This window comes from Lates calcarifer, linkage group LG5, assembly GCF_001640805.2.
Source record: "Lates calcarifer isolate ASB-BC8 linkage group LG5, TLL_Latcal_v3, whole genome shotgun sequence".
NCBI lineage: Eukaryota > Metazoa > Chordata > Actinopteri > Centropomidae > Lates > Lates calcarifer.
This window is the reverse complement of record NC_066837.1, coordinates 22,981,564-23,002,969: the sequence shown is the minus strand read 5'-3', so window position 1 is coordinate 23,002,969 and position 21,406 is coordinate 22,981,564. Positions and strand designations below refer to the sequence as shown.

General features: G+C 39.4%; 2 protein-coding genes across 3 annotated transcripts; both read right to left on the bottom strand.

Annotated features, from left to right (window-relative positions):
• Nucleotides 1–443: 443 nt before the first annotated feature.
• Nucleotides 444–5,153, bottom strand: as3mt (arsenite methyltransferase). The gene is made up of 11 exons (XM_018664616.2): nt 5,046–5,153; nt 4,720–4,768; nt 4,423–4,550; nt 4,183–4,333; nt 3,966–4,102; nt 3,802–3,871; nt 3,592–3,673; nt 3,381–3,512; nt 2,156–2,295; nt 1,929–2,051; nt 444–1,022 (listed from the first exon to the last, which is right to left on the bottom strand). Exons 1-11 carry the CDS (start codon nt 5,063–5,065, stop codon nt 915–917), a joined length of 1,140 nt encoding a protein of 379 aa, XP_018520132.1. The 5' UTR covers nt 5,066–5,153; the 3' UTR covers nt 444–914.
• A 167-nt stretch (nt 5,154–5,320) lies between these two features.
• On the bottom strand, nt 5,321–21,225 carry wbp1lb (WW domain binding protein 1-like b). Of its 2 annotated transcripts, none has more exons than XM_018664619.2 (4): nt 20,763–21,225; nt 13,339–13,441; nt 10,628–10,789; nt 5,321–8,879 (listed from the first exon to the last, which is right to left on the bottom strand). In XM_018664619.2, the coding sequence occupies exons 1-4, from the start codon at nt 20,847–20,849 to the stop codon at nt 8,059–8,061; spliced, it is 1,173 nt and encodes a 390-aa protein (XP_018520135.1). In that variant the 5' UTR covers nt 20,850–21,225; the 3' UTR covers nt 5,321–8,058. The 2 variants fall into 2 exon arrangements, with proteins under 2 accessions (XP_018520135.1, XP_018520136.1); XM_018664620.2 differs by lacking the exon at nt 20,763–21,225 and adding an exon at nt 15,497–15,647.
• Between the last annotated feature and the right edge of the window lie 181 nt (nt 21,226–21,406).

Below are 21,406 nucleotides of genomic sequence, written 5' to 3'. Positions count from 1 at the left end.
GGATAAATTCTGCATAGTTCAACCAAAGAATCATTTTGCATTCTCTGATTGCTTAATTTGAAAGATTTTAAGAGGCGCTCAGATGTGACAGTATACAATATTTCCAAATACAAAATTAGAGAATAGTTGTTTTTAAAAACAGTATTATGTAACAATCAATCATGCAATCTTATATATTGATTTCTTATCATCTTAATCTTTAATCCCTCAGATTTATCTTGGGACCCCATAGAGAGTCCCCACACCAAGGATGGGGAATCATTGCCATCACAGTATATAGTTATAAAGTGTCTGTATTCATTAGTGACCAATGCTGAAGGCCTACTGGAAATAAAATATGCATTTTCCATTTATTTGTTTAACTGTTCCTGGCTCAAAAGCACTATATTCAGTACTGGTGTAAAAACCCACAATGTGAAATGTGCAAAAATCCAAATAAGATGTTCAATTGATTGAAAATATTTATTGTCTCTTAATAAATCAAACACACAATGATTAAAATAATAGTACTAACAGTAATAAAAACACTGTTACAGAGGTCACAATAATGGAAATTTGTCTAAATAGCAATTAGAGGTATTGTGAGTGAAATAGTGTCATTTGTTTGTGTAATGATGAAGGTGTGAATGACATAACTTCAGATTAATTTATTTATGCAGCACCATTATTTGAATAAACTAAATTCATTGTCCTTTCTGTTTTTCCACTGGAGTTAATTGAGAGGGAACTGTGCACAGACCATCAACAGCACACATTTATGTGTAAACAGCAATTGAAATGTTAATAAGACTCAAAATATTGACACCTAATGAGGCATAATTAATTTAGTGCATTTGAGCTATTGTCATAATGTGCACTATGCAGCACTGGTGTAAATGATGCAGGGCCTGTATTTCTCTGTGCTCTTCCCACCATCACTTGCAGCAGGCAGCAGACTGAGTGCTGCAGCACCCCCCTGTGGCTGAACCTGGACTTTGTTTCTCCAGATGAAGGACCAGCTCGAAAGGATCCACAATGCCCGCCTGTATGAATAGTTGAACGAGGTAGAAATCATTAGGAGTTTACAACCTGTGTCCAGTTTCCTTTTAATTATTACGTAATAGTTGCATTTCATCCAAGACAATTATGAGCAATGTGGAAAATGCTCTTATTTTCCAGCATTAAACACCAATTAATATGATGAATGTTCTGTATAAAAGCAGAATAAAAAGCTGTTGTACATTGAGCTTTTAAATTTTGGTTTACTCCTGGTGACAAAGTCTCTGTCTTTATCAGACACCAGTTGATCATTAGTTCACAGTAGCCATGCTTTCAAGAACAAGACCAAAGGCTTTTTATTGCTATTATCATCAACTAGCTGCGTTGATTGGAATAAAGTATCTCAGGCCTGATTTCTCTTCAGAGGAGGCAGTCCAAAGGTTTAACCAAGAGACAGATCTTGATAAATCTTCTTTGCTCCATGAAAACAAAATGAAAATCCCTCAATAGCAGAATGTAAGTGTCATGAGTGATAAAAGGATTAGGGTAGTAACTGAAAAATGTTTGTGTTTGTTTGTAGATATGTGTGTGTGTGCACAGGACAACCATGAGAGCTGATAAGATGCCATTCCATTAGCAGAGAAGAGAACATTCCTTCCTGTTCAAGGTTCCCCAGCATGACTCCACAGTCTGGTTATGACTCCAAGACAGCTGCTCGACCTTGTGTGTGTGGATGTGTGCGTATGCATGTTTAAGTGGGTATGTGAGTGTGTGTGTAAGAAATTGCAGCATGCATCCTGGTGCACACATGCGTGTGACTACACGCACTGTGGGCTCTCTGGGTGTGTCACAATCTGCAAACTGATACTACAAACACACTGACCTCTAGTGCTCAAAGACAAATCAGTCAAACACATTTTCACATTAAAGAATTCATTTGTGACACTGACTTTATGTCTGACTCCACAGGGCCCATGGGGGCCTCCGGGTGGCTGGAAAGTGAAGTCCTCCGCAAATCTGGAATGGGTCAGGATGCTGGCCACCTCCTCATCCACCCCCACCACTTCACCGGCCTGTGAAATATGCCCACATTTGACACCATTTAACACACAGTGTATGTGCAGAAGACATTTAACAGCTTGAGCTGTGCTGCAGGTACACTGCAAGATCAACAGACCTTGAATGTGTATTGACAGTCAAACTGGAAGCTGTCCTCTACTCCAGTAATGTCCCCATTATAGATGACCTGACAGGACTTGGTGTTGCCTTTAGGGACCTTAAAAAGGCGGTACGTGGCAGAGACAAACTTGAAGTCACCTGTATTGCCAGAACAGGTAAGCGAGAATTAAATGAAATACAACAATCTATAATGTTTTATGTACTACAATTACAATGACCAATTAATCTTTATGCTGAATTGCACAAATATAGTTAGCATTAAGTGATAACCACGGTTAAGTAGAAACTGCCTTTAACATACATAAAGCTGAATTAAACATTAAACAAAGCTGTGCTGTGGAAATCTAACCCTAGCTTTGTAAGGCTGAACGTGTAATTATGAAATTATATAAATCATGTGAACATGAATCTTTCTAAAACAAAGTTACAGTCAATAATGCATATGTACCATTCACAGTCACAAAGATCACACAATGAAGACTACATAAAAATAACAGCATCTATATTCATTTCATTTCATTTTCATTCATATATTTCATTTTCAGTCCTGAAAATGAAAATGTGAATGTAGACTCCAGGTAAATCTCATAAAAATAAAGAAATAAAGTAGTAGTATTTATTAAGTTTAAGTATTTCAAACTCAGTTTCATTGATGTTCACAGACAAACATCTTTCCTTGTATACTATCTGCCGGAGTAGTCAAGTGTTTATTTTTTACAATAAGCATGAGGCTCCTCTGAGAAAAAACTCATTAGCCTGTATATATTTAGTGGCCAGAAAGAAAAATATAATGCATGGTTTTATTCATCCTTTGAGGAAACCATAGGAGTGAAGGAAACTCCACACTTCTGGTCCACTCACACAGACATTTCTACTTATTATGTATAATTAGACCTCTTGTGTTTGCAAACTGTGCTTTATTAAATTCTCTGTCACACTCCTGTTAGCTTTGTTGCATCTATTATGGTGGGACAATATTGGTTCATGAAGTTTTGTGACCTCACATAATTTAGCACCCCAGAATTAGCAAGAATAAAAAGGAAACAATTGTGTAGGGGAGCAAAAAAATTAAAATTTGTTGTAATATTGTTACAACAAAATCAGTTTGATCTAGTTTGAAAATTGTTGCTCATTACCACAACCCTGAATTGTGGTTCAGAAACAAACAAAGCCATATACAAAAAGAAATAACTAAGTCACAGAGAAAGGAAATATCATCAAACCCAGAACATCCTGCAGTTCTTTGTTGTCGACAGTGATAACATTGGCTGTAACCAGCCGTGGGGGGCTGAAGCCGACTTCTTCGGCCAGTTGCAGAAGATCCTTCCACCAGAGCGCTCCGCCAAGACACTCGCCTGCCAAAACAAACCACACTGTGATAATCTGGCAGGTGACTGTGATCTTTTATGGCAGTAGGATATTACTGTGACACACCCCATAGCACTTTGTGAGTTTTAATTTCCTCTGTCAGCCTTCCACTGCAGTAGACGTCACTGAAGTACAGCTCACCACCGTCCTAATGATCAACAGAGGATGCAAACAGATTTTATGGCTTGTAATTAAAAAATATTTTGGGGCACTATTATCATATTTTGTGAGGTTTAATTAAAAAGTGAAGCTAAAGCTTAATCTAAAGCAGCATACCTTGAGTACACTGTAGGCCTCAGCCAGGACTCGCCTCTTGTCTGGAGAGAGATTCACCACACAGTTTGAACTAAGTAAAGGCAGAAAATCAACATTTAAATACAATTTCCAGAGAATTACACAGCATTAAAATATGAATCAGAGAGACAAGAAAGACATCTTACATAATGATATCAAATGAGCTCTTTTCCAGACCCGCCTGTGTTAGGGCCTCAATGTAGCCCTGGACAAAACTGACATTGGGCTTCTTGTAGCCAAACTCTTGCATATGGTAGTCCACATATGTCCTGGCCACTTTGAGCTAGAGGAGAACACAGACTAATAAGTCTCTCTGCAGCCAGTGAGTCAGTCAGTCAGTGCTGTGATGCTGACGTTCAGTACCTGGTCCTCAGTCATGTCGATGCCAGTGACATGACCCTTCTCACCCACCAGCTGACTCAGCATGTAGCAGTCCCTCCCACTTCCACTGCCCAGGTCCAGTATCCTGCAGCCCTCCAAACACTCTGGCACCACCAGACCACAGCCATAGTACCTACAGTAGAAGGAAATACAGTAAGTAAGTTACCAGTGTTTCTGTTTGTTGCAGTGTGAACACAAAAGCAGAGCGTGGAGATGACAAACCTGGCAGTGACTTCAGGGTGCACTCTCTTCAGAGCCTGGCGGATGAAGGCAGGGATGGGCTGGGCTGGAGCCACACAAGCGTTGCTCTGCAGGTCTGAGGTGTTCGTCAGCCTCTTGCCATAATAATCCTGCGTGAGCAGAGACAACTTGAAAACAGTTTCTGCTCCGGCTTGACATCAGTTAGCTCACAGAAGATAGGCAGGCGATGTAAACAGTAATAATAATAAAATAAAACCTCTAACGGTTACAGCAACTGCTCTGACATGTATCATAATCAAGTGATGCGTGTTATATTACCTTGACGTCCACGTGAACAGTGCCCTCAACGAAACCCTTTGGGCTCGCTCTTAAAAAGAAGTTACTTGTTAGCTACACGTTAGCCTCCAATTGTACGATACACTGCTTCGCTTAGTTAGCTATCTGCTAACCTAGCTGTATTTCACACGGTTAAAGTTATAATACTGTGTATAATACTAAGTAAATTAACTGACTTTGATATAAAACAACCGTAAAGCTCACGGTAATGTTGTGGGTGAGGGCTGAAACCTGACACACGCCACTCGTTCAAATCAATAAGACTCAATGGGACGATACTCAAATTCAGATTTTCAGTCTGTCCTTACCTGTTTCCTTCAGCCATCATCTCGGATGTTGACCACAGTCTGTATAATAACAAAGTCCACAGTTTCAAGAGGAAGTGCTCGACATAGTAGTCTGCTCATCTTCCTGCTCAACAGCACACCCTGCCGCTCACTGCCTGAAATCACAGCTGATACATTCAAGTTCTGTTCTATTTTTTCTTATTGAGAAATGCAAATATGGCTCTCCACAAAAAAGGAACTTCACTCAGTTATTATAACCAAACAAATAAAAAAGTCACAAGGACACAACAGTGAACTTGAATTTAAAAGAGTATGTTTATTGAACATACATCCATCTTGGTAGTTGTAATAAATGGCTTATGATCAGAACATTCAAAGAATATGTGCAAAACCACCTTACACCCACTGGTGAAGAAAGAAAAAATGTCTTTGGCAAGATGCCCCTGATCTTGTTAACAAATTAACTACTTTTATTGTTAGTCAAATGTACCCTTCACACATCTTCAGGATAAGAAGTTAAACCTTTTCTCAACAGAGGAAAATAATAATACCCATAATGACAAAAAAATAATAATAATCTGTCCATAACAATAAAGCTAATGATTTCATAAAAATGATGAAAGCAACTATTTGGTTCACAAACATGTTACAGAATATTGTACTCAATTAGCAAATATAAAGTGGTTTTGAAATTTTATACAGTTCAGATAATTTTTAAAGGATTCAGCTGATATGAAAAATAGCTCATCTTTGTATTACATGTACCACAATTACATTTTCTAGTTCACAAAAAGCATTAACATATAAAGCACTTTTAGAGTGTGTTCAGGCTTCAATGAGTACAATTCAATCATCTTACTGTTAATACATAAAGTTCACATGTTACAGTTTAACTTGTGCTAGAAATTTTGGGAGACACCTTCTGTTAGATTAAGTATAGGCCGATGGCTAAAACATTTGTGCTTCGCAGACATTGCAATGTGTGCATTTCTGAGGGTACTCTGAGGAAAAGGCTGAAAAAATGCATTCTGTAGAATCACCAGTTCCAGTTCATTTCAGAGAGTGGGCAAACAAAACTTTTACTTAACTCAATTTGTGTTCACAAGTTTCACACATCGCGTTCATTATAGAATCAGACATTTTTCATGGCACAGTCACCATTAAACAACATCTACTGTATTACAGCTCCTGTAAGGCTTGGATAAGGAAGTTTCATTTACAACATTCAAACTATTAAAGATAACCTGATGAGCCTTTCAGAGAAGATACATTAATGGAATATTGATTACCTTAATGCTTTTTCTAAGTGGTCTTTGTTTTGTATCTGTGATGCAGAATTGTACATATTGCTTGCTAATTTGTATTGTTGACCATATCCTGTGCCAACATTTTTTTGTTAATCATAAAAAAACATGCTTCTCAGAAATATCCTGTTGTACAAACTTTTGTTTATGATAGATATTGAGATATGAAGACTTAACTAAAGACAGCTATCAGACTGTTTTTATTTATCTTATCTGATTCTTTGTTTCCTCGTAATTTTTTAAAACTGCTTTAATTTCTGTCTCTATCTGTTCTCATGCCTCACTCCCCAGCTCTTAATGACATTTTGTTCTAAAACTGCCCTGTTGGGGTTAAATGCTTAATATTACAAGTATTGTGTGCACAAACTCAAAGGAGCATTTCACCTCTCAGATTGAAATAGCACAAATGCAGAGGACTGGCAAGATCACAAATTAATGAAAATCAGTTAATTTCTTCTTTAATGGACCATACAGGAAGCCGTTATAAATGTTAAGTTCATGAATACCAAAGCCGAAGAATGGTAAAAAATTGTGCTACAATGAAAATCCAACATAAAGATTGTATACTGTAGAGCTGGTGAAGGTGGAAATCTATTGAAGTGACTGACACAAAAGTTTGAGGTCTGATGTTGCCCATCTCAGCTGTAATCTCTAAGAAGCTTCATATTCAATTTTTTGGGTTTCGTACCTGCTTTCTCATCAACATTATGCATTTTTTTGGGTAGGCACATACTACAAACATTCATTAATTTAATTTTTAAAAATTACTGTATACAAAGTGAATCTGTTGCATTCCATACTAACATTTCACAGAGGTCCATGTCTTACAGATGTTGCAACAAAACCCTAAAAACTAATCATGTACTGCAATTTAAGACTGAATTTGTGGGGGGAAAGCATTTGGTTTTGATTTTTAGCTAAAAGCTTCATTTATAAAGATAAATACATTTTGTGCAAAATAGGAACTGCTCACGTGAAGATCTGTTAATGCACTTCTACACCTCTATCACTAGTGGGGCAGATAGAGAGCAACAAAAACAGACACAAGGCAGAGCGGTTTTTAATCGCTGAAAAAGCACTTGAGAAGCATGAGTCTAACAGGACGTCCTACACAATCTTGTTCTGGTGTCCCTGTACAGAATCAGCTTGCATAAACACACACTGCGATAATTCCACATTGCACTCATTCAAAATGTTCCTGCTGTGTGTTTTTTTTAAATTTTTTACTACGTAAAGAACGGCTTTGCACAACTGTTGCGAGCACCCAGTGAGGAGAGCTGCATTCATCCTAGGCAGTGAACGTCCTGTTCTGACATCACAGCTTCAGCTATCAAGTCTTTGACTATGTCAGTAGCTTCCATTGTATGAGAAGGACATCTGACAGACTGTGTGTGTTTGTGTGTGTGTGTGTGCAGTGTGAGAAGTCTCAATTGCCACAGGCTGTTAAAGGGCTTGTACTGCCCACATATAACCCAAAATACACAGGTTAAGGCCACTGTTCCAGTGTGGGGAGACGCAGGCTTTCGCAACCTTTGGATCTCACTTATTTTTAGTTGAGATTCCACTTCCTGCTCCCACACCTGTTTTATCTAAGATGCACACATTCATAAAAATACTCACTTAGAAAGCATTTAGACATAAGTCACTTGCTCAAATACAAAAGCATACGCCTCCATGTCCTGTCCTAAGTGCTCTCCTTCCGTCTGTGACAAAGATGTGTCGACTGTGTTTCAGCCCTGCGGCTCAGTGCTGGTGCTGTGGTGCGGCCCCTCCTGCTCGTTGATGGTGTGGAGGAGGAGGCACACAGGAGGGTGGAGGGAGCCGCTGCCTATCTGGTGAGCCGGCTGAGGAGGTCCTGAAGGCCCACGTGCAGCCCGCCTCTCCAGCCCGCCCTGCGCCTGCTCCTCTTCCACGCTGAAGGAGGCCTGATGACCACAGCTGTCGCAGAAATCACCCGCCTCCTCCCCCTCGTCTCCCTCGCGCCCCAGCAGGCTCTCTAGCTCCCTCAACTCCTTGCCTTCCTGGCCTGTCCCTCCTGCTCCACTACAGCTGCTGCTCCCACGTGTGCCACAGACACACACCTCAATCCCAGAGTCCCCTGTGAATCGCCTCCTCCTTCCATTGGGGAGTCGATCTTTGTCTTCGGCGCAACCCTCTGACAGGTCCTTCAGCAGGGGATCCTTGCAGGACTCTTCCCCAGTTCCACTTCTTTTCTCCTGGCTGGTGAGTCCCTCCATATTGAGCCCATCTGACAGCAGTATCATGCTTGACTCTTGTGCTGTCTGCATGGGCTTGTTGTCAGGCTTTGGCCTAAAGTCTGAAGTGGGAGGTTGTGGCTCCTCTATGCTGGGTCTGCAGCACAGACTGTCAGAGACTTGGGGAACTGGAGTGGGCTGGATGGTTGGACAGTGTCCCTCCTGCTGCTCAGAGGCCAGTGGACTAGAAGCCACTGAGGATGAGCCTGTGTGTAAGGCACTGTAGGGAGGGGGAGGGGTCGGTGGCCGGTTGACCACCTCTTCATAGTCAGGCAGGAGGTAGTTTGGCAGAAACCCTGAAGTGAGGAAGATGGAGAAAAAACAGCTTTGAGTAGGAAAAGCTAAATATGGATATGCACTAATAAAAATATACATGACTAAATACATTTTGCAAGCCAAGCAACAATTATAATGGTTAGTTCTTCTTAAATAAACAACACTGTCTGACACCTACAAATTTCAGTGTGACCTCACTGAACTTCCTCGACCACTATTCAAGCATTCCCAAAGCAATGGGGGAAAAAATGTGACAAAACAAACTAATTTCTGGGTCAATTCTGTGCTGAAGGCTGTTGCAGCACATAGCAAGATGGTGTTGCAACACTGGCAAGGTACCAAGAGAGCAATTCTGGCTGTTTCCTGAAAACTGGGGCATGCAAACAGGGAAGGTTCTGACGCTGTGTGAAACCAGGGATGGATCTCAGTGCAAACATTGCATTTGAGCCAGGCACCGGCACTTTAGAGTCAGGAGCCACTGCTTTGCCCGTCACAAGTGTTATATTCCTCAGTTCAGTGTAACTGAAAAAATATCAGTCCAATCCAATGTCCAATCGATTTATATACACATCATCGGCAGACACAGTTTGAAATTAAGCGAGAAATTAAGAGTATCAATATAGGCATATTTGCATACATTATTATCAGGGTAAAAACTGTGTGTTCAATGTGGCCAGTCCTTGTTTTCAGTTGAGCAATCAGCCAGCTCTGCCAAGCTAGTGGTAGTCGGAGAGATGTGGTACGACCTCCCTCAAACAAATCCCAGAAATTTAGAACTTATAAAATTTAAAAAGTATTATATTCACCAATTAACTGGGCAGCTTTATTGTTTCACTCTATTTACTTATACAAGATACTTAATGTACACTTGATCAGTTGATAAATATTGTATTAATTGTACTGTATACATCAGTATATATTCAAATGTAATATTCTGATTAAAGAGAATTTATAATTAGACCCAAATAACTTGAGTAAGAAGAATATTCTTAAATAAGAAAAAAAAGATCTCCTTTTGATGATTATTAAACACTTCTTCAGTTTCTCTAATGATAAAGCCAACCCTAGTTGTCTTGACTGGCTGTACACTGATTAGAACTTGGATTTTTACTGGCAGATTTAATTAAAGCAGCATTTGCCAAAACATGCTGTAAAAACAACACTGACCTATTATTACATCATAAAGTTTCCTGAAGCCAACAAGGAGCTGCCTATTTACACAACCAGCGGGAATGCACTAACATTAGCATTCATTTGGAGTTGGTTTCTGGCCACCTGGTAAAAGTCAAATATTCACTCTGCTTAATGTTTTGTTCTCCACCAAACTCCTGAGGGAGATATTTGGCTCTTTAGCAACTACATACTGCAAAATGTTCACCCCCAGTTGCTAACTTTTTCTATCAGTCATTGATGCTGGGCAGGACGCATGCAGTGGGATTTAACAGAACTTTTTGCTTAACCAAGGTGGAAACAAAGCAGACAAGAACAGTGAGACTGAACCAGAACATTAAAGTTGCAGGCTGTAAAAAGAAAACAAAGCTGAGACAAACTTCAATAATTCTCTGTGGAGTTGTTACTATGAACAATCCCTTTCACATTACACAGTCACTTTATCCATCAACAATATGAAATTGTTTACTTCAGCTTTAAATACTCAGATCTGAATAACTGCCATCAGACACCACAGAGTTCATATAGATGTATAAGTTGCGTACAAAACAAAACTAATCAACATCAACTTTTATCATGTGCCACTTTTGGCTCTTACTGAAGTAGAAGGGCACAGAGGGGTAGTTGTGTGCTTCGCGGTATGCTATGAGGTTGATCTCGTGCTGCCGTTGTTGCTGCTGTAGCCGGTGTTTGGTGCGTCGATGGTGGCACACACAGCAGCAGCTCAAAATGAAGATGATGGCCCACACCAACCAAAACCCTAGAGTAGGAAGAACCAACACAGACATGCTCTGTTTACAGTGGAAACACAGTGTGTTGCCTGATATTTTCAGAATAAACTCGAATTGTAATGAACACATTTACACAGGAAAAATGGTGCAAAACAATATCCATAATGTACTAGCTTGTGGTGATGTAACATTAAGTCCCTGCAGCTAATGCAAACATAACACTGCAGATCAAATACTGCCAACATCTGGTTCTAACATAGTGAAATGTTCACATACTTGTATACTGTATGCATTACATTGAGCAATTTATGACAGATTTTAAATCTATGCACTTTTTTAAATTCACCCATCACTGAAAGGCCTAGTCCATTCTTATCTCTGCACTGACGGTCTTTCCAAATTCTTCCTTAATGCAGCAACCCCATATTTGACACCACAGCTGTATCACATGCTGAACTTCTCTATTTTCTCGCTTTGGCAGATATTTTCCTTTAACTGTACATGTTGACTGGATAGTTTTAGTTCCACCTAGCAGGAAAATAAATGTGAAAAAATATTGGAAGTTATTACTTTTAAAATGTTGAAATCTTGGAGTATAAAAGTGATAAAATTCATTTAGAGAAAATAATTTGTTTTTCACTGACATACTGTAAACACTCTGCTGAGAACATTCCCAGAACAATGTGATTGTTTAAGAACATTTTGTGCTTTTTCAATATGGCATCAAGTCCTAATTTTATTCAAGGGTATTATTTGTTAAAGTGTACTATCTACAGTCCAGTCTAAACAGCAGCAGGGAACCAAAACTGAGAGAGGCTTCAATATCGACCCAGTTTGTGTTTACTGTGTGTCTAAAATACACATGCCACTACGTTGACACACAAAAATGTGGGGAACCTCACTTCAAGGACTACAGGGCAAGGCAGCCCGTGTGTCAGAGAAATAAGAATGTAAACTACACAATATGGCACCTTGTACAATGTATGTTTGCTAGTGATGCACAAGCATCAAGGAGTATATACCAACTCCACGAGTGTCAACAAATGTTAGTTAAGTCTATTGTATCTCATTACCAACTGCTGGAATTCTGGAAAAGCAGGGTTATAGTTAATCCAGAAGTGAAAGAAACAGTGCTGTGTTTGAGATCAGGTCATCACTAAGTAATTAATGTTATAATATTAATTCTTCTGAAGTCAGTTTGAAAAAACCCACACTGACTGCCAGAATCAGTCTTTGTCTTTGGTCCGACCCTTTCAAGCATGTAGGACAAGAGCTGAATTACAGATATTATGAATCTCTTACCGACCCAAATGTACTGGTGTGTGTGACAATTGTGACAATTTATTATAATACAGATTTTACATCTGATTTCCACTAGATGTACTGGATCAGCTCTAGCACTTACTAACAGTGTTAACTCTAACCTACCTAGTTGAACTGGTGGGACTGTTTGTCACTGCTGTCTGTTTATTGTTTGTCTGGTCAGATATCTCAATATATTGGGTGATTTGCAGGAGAGCTTGTGGTAGGGCTGGACAGTATGATGTAAAATCTTTATTATAATTAATCATCACAATACCAGTACATTTGGCTTGGTAAGAGAGTTCTTGTCCAGTCCTACATGAAAGGTCAGTCCAAGGACAAAGACTGGGCCTGGCAGTCAGTGTGGGTTCTTAGAAAAACGTTCAAGCTAACTTCAGAGGAATATTATATGGTATGACAGAGTCACCCCCTGAACTACATTGTATTTATGACTATATCTTCACAAATACAACTATATCAATAGGATTAAATTGTGACATAAGATGATGTTGGAACTGAATGTTGGAAAGCCCCTAGGAATATGTCTGGACAAATGCAGAATGGTTTGGTTTTTAGATATTTTAATAGTTAATATTTATCAATTCAGTAACGTAACCTCAAAGTGCACATAATGACATAAAACAAAGCTACAGGACAGTGTGTTGTATACGTTTTATGGCTAAATGAACCTTTCTTAACATTTCAATTGCACCTATCATCTTGCAGTTTTTACCAGTGCTTTCAGCAGGTCATTTGTGCATGTTACAATGTCACCAAATGTTGCCCTTTTAAAATATTCTAATCTCTTAATGACCATTTATCTCTCTCAAACCATGAAAGTAGCCCTGTTGCTAGTTCTTGCTAGCTGTTGCATCATTTCTGACAGTTTGTCCTCACCAAAAGAACAACACAAAAGAGACAACTTAGAGGATGACAAAATATTTCAGGACATAAAACATTTTCTCTTGTTTTCAAGGACAAAGATTGTAGTCTACAAATTTCTGAAAATATGTGTCACATTCTCTGGACTCAGGTCTTAGTAAAGTAATTCAGAAAGATGTAGATGCATTCTGTAGTTCAACCTTTATGATCTATCCTATTACACTCTGCGTTCCTCCAAGATCTAAGGTGAATTACTAAGTAGATGATCCCTGTAGTTTAACATCACAAAGGCTAATTCTGTCAAATCCTGTATATGTATATAAGTACTGATACAGAGAGGGAGGACCAGAGGGGGTAAAGAAAAAGACTAGTGAATGAAAAACAGGATACTTACACCAGAGTTCATAGTAGTAGCTGCAGCACTGAGACTCTCCGCAGCAGTGTCCAGACTCACAGACGTAGCTCTGGTTGTTAACACCTTCACAGTGCAGCAGGCTCTACAAGACAAGAAGAGGAAACACTGCCACTTTAAAAGGACTGTATTATCAACATCTCAACTTAAAAAAATAAAACATATTGAGGCATCTGGTTACAATGTGCAGTGTCAATGGAAGGGCAAAAAAACAGCAGAACACCCCCCCAGTGTTTCAGGTTTTACTTTTTTTTTTTTTTTTTTTAACAAAAATGTCTCGGACAGGATGAATTTACATTTGTTCAGTGTGGTACAATGATCAATAGAAATACTGTTTACTGCCAAAGCAACCTAATCCATCTACATAGTAAAATGGTAAACAGTTGCATTTCTATAACCCTTTAATCCAAAGAACTTTACAGTTTGCCTCATTCACTTATTCCAACTCATAGTGATGGTAGTGAGCTACCATGCACTACACTCAGACATGCGGGCAGGAGGAGCTGGAGATTGAACCACAAACCCTGGATGTGGATTAGTGGATGACCGATTCTACTTCCTCAGCCACGGCCGCCAAAACATATTTGAGATATACTGCTCCCATTATGATGACAAACCCTGAATCATCACTGGTTCGGCCAACTGTTTTTAGAAGCTACATGACAAGATGAGATCATATGTGTAATAAAGGAGCAAAACATTACAAATACTGTGTCAGGTTTAGCCACTAATAACACACATGTTCACCGAGCTGGGGAAAGATAAAAAATAAAATGGTAAACTAAGGCCATAATAATGACATATCTGTACGTGCTTTGGGTGCTGCTATCAGCATTTCTGTGTTTAAGTAACTTTAGCAGAGGAGCCACTTCACTAAGAGAAAGTGCACATGTAGTGTATTTGATGTAATGTTAAAAGCCCATCAGAATTATAATTACAGTGTTATTTTTACACTGTTCAGTTGTCACATTTCACTCACTACAAAGTGGCTTGTACTTGGTCATTTTTAGAGTACTCACTCTTTTGTTGATATTTTGAATCAGCTGTAAAATAAAAATAAAATATAAAAACATTATACATAATTAACTGTATAGAAATAACACAATTCTGACAGCATTAGCAACGGTGCTGTTCTATTTCATTGTCCAAGTACCTAAATAGAATTCAGCCATTCATCATTTACTTTTTTCTTTAGACTACTGAAACATTCACTGTGTCTCAGTTCCATGTGTAACATTTCTTAACAGGTTTAAGTGGTACAGTATGTTCCAAGTACACACTGGAGAAATGAAAATATACTATACTCAAAGAAATTATGCATACTTAAATTTTTGTTTGTTTTTTGCAGTGTGCTGCTGATGCACACTATTGTCCCACAATGCAATGCACATAGGAAATGGAGGTGCTACTCCAAGCTGAAAATAAATTTGGGAAAGATGGCGAAAAAGGAGTAGACCTTTAGAAGGTCTGTTTGCTTGGGTAATGTATGCTGATTTCCTATTTATGAACTACAAAAACAGTTTACTACAGAGACAAGCATATAGTACATCTTGTGTACAGTTAGCATATAATCTGGAATTAGGACGCTGCAGTTTACTTATATGCTGAGCCTCTGGAGTAAACAAGTCCTAACCACTTGTGCTGGTAAGCTGCTAGAATTTCACCAGTGTTTCAAGGCCCATATCAAGTGCAATTTTTTGACTCCCAGCCAGCACAAAACAACTCAGAATGTTGCTTAAGATCTAATGTACGATTTCAACTTAAAAGTTAAGATGAGAACTAATCGGAACTGTCATCGGGCATCTGGTACAACAGTCCACTTCATCCAAAATCAATAAGGCATTTGACTCCACTCTGGCATTCTGTTACATATTTTAACTATCAAAAGGCCACTAGCCACCAACTAGCAGCTCTGCCTGCTCAAAAGTCCTAAGCACATTACTAATATCATACCCTTGAAAAGTGAAGATGTGAAAGGACACAGGCTAGAGCCCAGAAAAAGGGAGCATTGTAATCAAAATCCTCTCATGAGAAAGGTCTGTGGATTTTTCCAAGAAGATCCCACAGATGTTTTCTTCTAGATTAGCTTAATGATTAGCTAGCCATAGTTCTATGTATTTTTGTTCTCTCTATAGATTACCAGTACAGGTCCCAGATTGAGAGGCATGGTGATCCAGGGTCCAAAAATCCCAGACAAGTCCCCTCCACCTCTTGGGTCATTATCCCATAGAAGAGAAAAGTCAAAGAGCTTTCAAACATACTCTCACTCTCTCTCCCTCCCTCCCTCCCTCCCTCTCTCTCTATCCACTCTTCCCACCCACACCCACACACAAACACACTCCCTCACCCCACTCTGATCCAGGCCCAAACAGTGGACAAGGATTGCTCTACGGAAATTTCCAAGCAGCAGCAGAGAGCAAGCTCCTCGGCGGGGCCCTAGCTGCATGATAATAAGGCGTACGCAGTGGTAAGAAGTGTGTGCAGGCAAGGGGAGAGAACGGCAAGAAAAGCACTGAGAAAGCCAGACACAGAGCAGTAACACAGGAATGATTAGTCACACGCAACACACTACATCAGCACAAACCAAACTGCTGACATTATATGTGGCTGCAACCTAAAATCTGATAGATTAATCATTTCTTCATCAGCTGTTTCATCTTAATTAACATTTTTTTAAAACCCAGCCTGACACAGAAGGAGTCAATTCTCTGTAATAAACATGATGTTCTGTTCCTCCACTTTGTCTCCGATAACTTCAGCTGTTTTCACTGGCTCACTAACTACTCTGCACCATATGCTCTGCACTTGGCAGGCTGGGCCTTTTTGCAATTCGATACAGATTACCATCTAGTTTGTTTGGGTCTTCAGTCTGTCCTGTATAAAGATAACCCAAGTAGTGAAGGGGAGATTTCACAAACAGGTCCTCATGCAGAAAACACTGCTCCATCTAATCTTCAATATGCATGAGACCCCACAAAATAAAAATAACTTGTATTGCTGGGAAAGTGTCTGTCAATCAATCAAACAGCTGAAAAAAATCTAGGTGACCGGGTAAAGAATCTGGACAAACTAGATTCCTCTGTCTCCCACCCGAGCCGGCAACAATGAAACAATCCACCTCTCTCATGCTGTACTACCAGATTAAAGGCGGGTTTGGTTACCGTCCCAGAAACGATTGCTGCATTAGAAAATAATCAGCCTTAATAATGAGAAGCTGTTGAAATGAGCAGACAATGAGAACAGTTCAATAATCCCCTAGTGACTATCGAATACTGCTCCTGGAGATAAGTGGCTACAGTTCTTAGTTAATTCTTGACTGCACAGTCAGAGTTGATCCACTTATAACGGGCCCGTAGGACTTGGCAAGTTAGCTGATGCATGCAATGACCTTGTTGACCCCGTCTTTATTATCCTGTCCTGCAACAAAGAAAGGTGCTCTTTCATAGTCGTCAAGGTTATGCGGTACAAAACACTGCTGACGTATCTGTAGCAACCCTTAATACTATACACTCCCACAAAGACTATCCTCTGAATTTCAACAATTGAGGACAGTTTAACAGACATTAGTCAAATTTTATCTCAAAGTTAGGAAATACAGTGTGTTTGCCAGCAGCTAAAGCTTCACTTAAAGACACAAGACTTAGACAAACTCCAGCTGTAACTATTAAATAACTACAATCTAGCTTTGATGCAGAACTGTTGTTGCTGAGTAAGAGTTAACACATCCTAAACCAGACGCTTCAGGCAGGGTCAAGCAGAACATTGGATGGATGGACTTCCCATCTACAACCTACCAGGACAAGTTGAGCTATAATCAGCAGCTAAAAATCAACTTCTGCAATTGTCATCACTGACAATCAATCTTCAGATTATTCTCTGAATTAAACGGTTAATTATTTAGTCTATTAAACAGCCAAAAACAGTGACAGAGGGTGATGTCATTAAGCTCAGAAATATTCAATTTACGATTAGAAAGGCACCAAATTATCTTATTTGAGAAGCTTGAACCAGACAATGTTTGGCATTTCTGCTTAAAAAATGAATTGATGAATCAATTATCAAAACAGATGCAAATTACTTCTCTTTTTTATTGACTAATAAACTAATAGTTGAAGCTCTAATGGCATTTGTGATGATTGCGTGGATCCATGCTGCGTTCACAAACCAACAGAATGACTGCCTACTAGATGGCTGTGCTGTTTGGCCAAATGATACCACACGCCTCTATTGTAGGGTCTCTTTCATGTGTAACATATATGAAAAACAACATTGACTAGCAGCAAGGCAGATGAGGAGCTGGTGCCAAAAAAAGTCTTATTTGTTGGGCGATGGTTGGCACTTCTGAAGGTAATACGACAAATCTATACAACCACCTTTAAAGGAAGCACCTAAAGGAACATGCCAAAAGTTTCGTTCAGATCGGTAGTTCTGATCTGATTGGACAGTTATAATTGACTGATGCTGTTGTGCACACAGTCGAAAAAATCTGATAAAAGTAGAAACTAGTGCTACTATAATTTTTTCTTCTTGAGTTCTGAGGACTTGAAAAATCTATTATTTAATGGCTATATTATTTACTGACTGCAGATTACAACTCTGTTTAATATTTAAAACAAAGTTTAACTCACGTTTTCATACATATTTTGAAAACAGTGTCTTTGATGCAATATAGTGTTATAAATGGTGCAAATAGTTCAAGTCCATTGGCTGGTTCAAGTCTGGATATTCTCAACAGTGGAGCTGGACTTAAATGTTTGTCTACTCAGAAATTTGTTCATTGGGTAGGAATTTGGTTTTCAATTTTCACAACAAGTATGAAAACTCACCTGAATGATTCCTGTAATAGGCCACTGTTTGACCATAAATTAAACCATACTAGCTAGCAAACATAACTTTGTTAATGTCTGTTATCCAGTTGCCATGATGAAGCAACTTTTATCTGACATTTAACCAGTAATGTTGCACATGGCAAAAACGTGCACTTACTTTGTTTGGAAAATAGTTGCAACTGACTTGAACAGTTTAGGTAAAACATCAGGAGTAATGTGGAAATATCTGGGGCAGAGAAATTTAACCTAGTCATCCCAAATTAATAGAGTATCCCAGCCTAATGTATGTATCTATGCTGTCCATCTCTGCTGAGAACAGAGAAATGTCTGTCTAGGTTATGTTAGCTGGAAAGTGCAAAATGGACAAGATTTTTTAAAAGTGAGACAGCAGTTATCCTTATTATCAGCATCAATATAACCATACATCCTGGCCTTCATTGTCACTACAGGGCACATTATTTAGTTTTGGAAAATGAATGTGACTTTTCTCAAATATTAGTCTGGGACATGGGACGAAGGTCGTAGAGTTCATACTGTGAACTGCTGATGAGAACACAGATAATGACAAATATTAACCATTATGTCTAACAGTAAACAAGTGATCACTGGTTACCTTAATGCTGTGACACATTATAGCCAACTCTGTGCTGTATGGAGTTTTGGAGGGATGAATGCAAATACCAGATATTAATCAGGGCTTCACATGCACCACTGAATGACATACTTCTATTCCCAGGCATAATCTTACTACTTGAGTTCTTCTTAAAATAATGATAACTGCCTGCAATAAAGCCTTGTTTCATAACTCCATGGTTGATGCACACATGCGTGCCCTGATAACAGACAGGTACACAATGTGATACTGCACGTGTCTTAGCAGGGTTCTTTGAGAGCTGAGGAACTAAACTTAAGCACTTTTGTGACGCTTATGAGATATTTCAACACATTAGCTACTGATAAAACAAAGAGAGTGCTATCTTTTATGAAAGGACTGGTCAGGTTCTGATATGGGCAATAGTTGATACATTTTCTCAGGACAAACAGATTGGCAAATAGCTAATATGTACAGTAATGACAGCACAGCACCCTGCAAGGCAATAATTGGTATGCTTTGGATCTAGAAATTTGCATGTGTACATTGTTGTGGTCAAAAGGAAAACAGAGGATTTTGATGATGATGGCTTAAATCTAGATTAAGTAAATAAATAAATCTTTTGGACTTTGTATTAAATGATAATTTCTGATTAGTAAAGCTTGTGGAGTTGTTATGCTGCATCCCTGAGTCTGAAAACAGCAAGAATGCAGTGTGTTCTTACTGTATCTCTCTACTCCACTGCAAATCAAAAATGCTTGATACAACATAAATCTAAATCTGCACTCAGTTATGAATTTGCCTTACTTGGAGTTTTGTAGGTTTGTGGTTTCACACTCATCATTTCCTCATCATACTGGTGAAGCCACTCGACTTATGCTTTGTGTGCTATTATATGGCTAGTGCATCAAAAGTACATTAAATGCCTATATTCAAATTATGTGAATTCAACTACTGATAAGAAACAGTACCAGATGCTGAGTAATAATGCTAACCCACCCACTCAAATTATACATGAGTATGTGTAGTCCTAAGAAACAAAACAATATGTAATATTATAACTATGGTATGTCTCCAAAACACATAGCATCAGTTTGAAAATTCTGAATTGCAATCAGTTTTGAGAATGGAAAATTAGCATTGTTATTATTACTTAAAGATGATTTCTCATTTCTAAGACTCAGACTCAGAATGTTAATTTAGAAAAGAAAAGTTGTATTGTGACCATACCTCATAATACACGCTATTACAGTTTCATCATTCCATCACTATCTGTGAAGCTGGACAGCAGTGTGTCTTGTTGTTACAAAGATTAGCATTTGGAGACTGTAATTCATTTTCTGTTCTACATGAGATGATACCCCAACACATGGTAATACAGCAATAACTCACTTTGAAACACATTCATTTCTATTAAGGATGAAACAGCCATATGACAGGATCTATTGCTGGGAGGAGAACGATATCACTGCTCACCAACAAAAACATCTAATACATTGACAAAGATTAGCTATTAGATTAATTCAACTACGCTATTTTCTGTTTTGCTGGTGGGGATAATTACAGGAATTCTGTACCATTAAATGCTAATTACAGTGTCTCAGTGTCTGTGGTTGCATTCATACCTGAAGAACTGCTTTTGTTTATGCAACTCTCCAGTGGCTAAAATGTCAACCTTCTACTATAAACACAACAGAGCAAGGCCCTGACTCTGACTGCCCCTGTACTTCAGCTGCGCTAAGTGCATTAGCTATCGCAGCTAACAGCCGAACTTAGCAAACGTGCTAACATCTTTCTTGACAGCACAGTACGAGCTTAAGCTAGCCAATATCTAACGACAGTAGATACAACACGTTGCAACAGTGACCGAACTTGCTGCTTAGTAAGCTAATAAGTTTCTAGTTGGGCAGTTTGCTAACTTGGTCGAGTAACTAGCTAGCTAACAGCCCTGTGAGGGAGCCTTGTTTTTGACTGCTCAGCCTTACCCTGTCCACTGCGGACTCGGTTGGGGTGACAGAGCCAACAGCGTGCAAAAACAATCCCATTTTCAGAGCCGAACATACGCCTCTCATTCCTCCGAGAAGTGGCTACAGCTACGGTAAAAACACACGCATGTAAACACTGTTGTTCACAAACTGTGTCCGAAGATCCTCAACTAGTTCTCGGCCCCTGACGCGCTGAGAGGCCGCTGCATGCGCCGCCTCCTCTGCGTACTGGACATTTCAACAAGGCACGGTGCTGGCGCAACTGGTTGCCGTTGGTGCCACTGGCTGATACAGCTGTTACACAAGCCGTTCCTCCAGAACAAGCACTCCGCCTCGGTCTGCTGGGTGTGGTGTGGTCACCTCGACCCGATCCATGTGCGCAACGTGATGGGCGTACAGTTGCGTGGATCGCCACTGGTTTTGCGGACTGACCCGCGATTGGACAGTCAGGGCCCACTGGGAAGAGGCTAACCAATCACTGATCGATGCGTCTTTAGTGCATGTTCATGTTATCTTCCTGACTTCCTCTGCTTTCTTTCATGGGAACACATGTTCCCTTAAAATTGTCAGCCATGTCCTTCCTCATGATCCGGTTTCAAAACCTTTTAATTTTATGCACCGTCATTAAGACCACCAAACTGCCC

Bases quoted from the DNA above. Each gene is read 5' to 3' on its own strand.
- as3mt (XM_018664616.2), bottom strand. From the start codon at position 5,065: ATGATGGCTGAAGGAAACAG. The intron at 3,872-3,965 runs GTAAGATGTCTT...GCCTTTACTTAG, and splicing joins AGCTCATTTGATATCATTAT to TTCAAACTGTGTGGTGAATC. The intron at 2,296-3,380 runs GTTTGATGATAT...CTGGCAATACAG, and splicing joins AGAACTGCAGGATGTTCTGG to GTGACTTCAAGTTTGTCTCT.
- wbp1lb (XM_018664619.2), bottom strand. From the start codon at position 20,849: ATGAGAGGCGTATGTTCGGCTCTGAAAATGGGATTGTTTTTGCACGCT. The intron at 13,442-20,762 runs GTAAGGCTGAGC...CTTGTCTTGTAG, and splicing joins CCGAGTCCGCAGTGGACAGG to AGCCTGCTGCACTGTGAAGG. The intron at 8,880-10,627 runs GTAAGAGCCAAA...TCCTCACTTCAG, and splicing joins CTCTGTGCCCTTCTACTTCA to GGTTTCTGCCAAACTACCTC.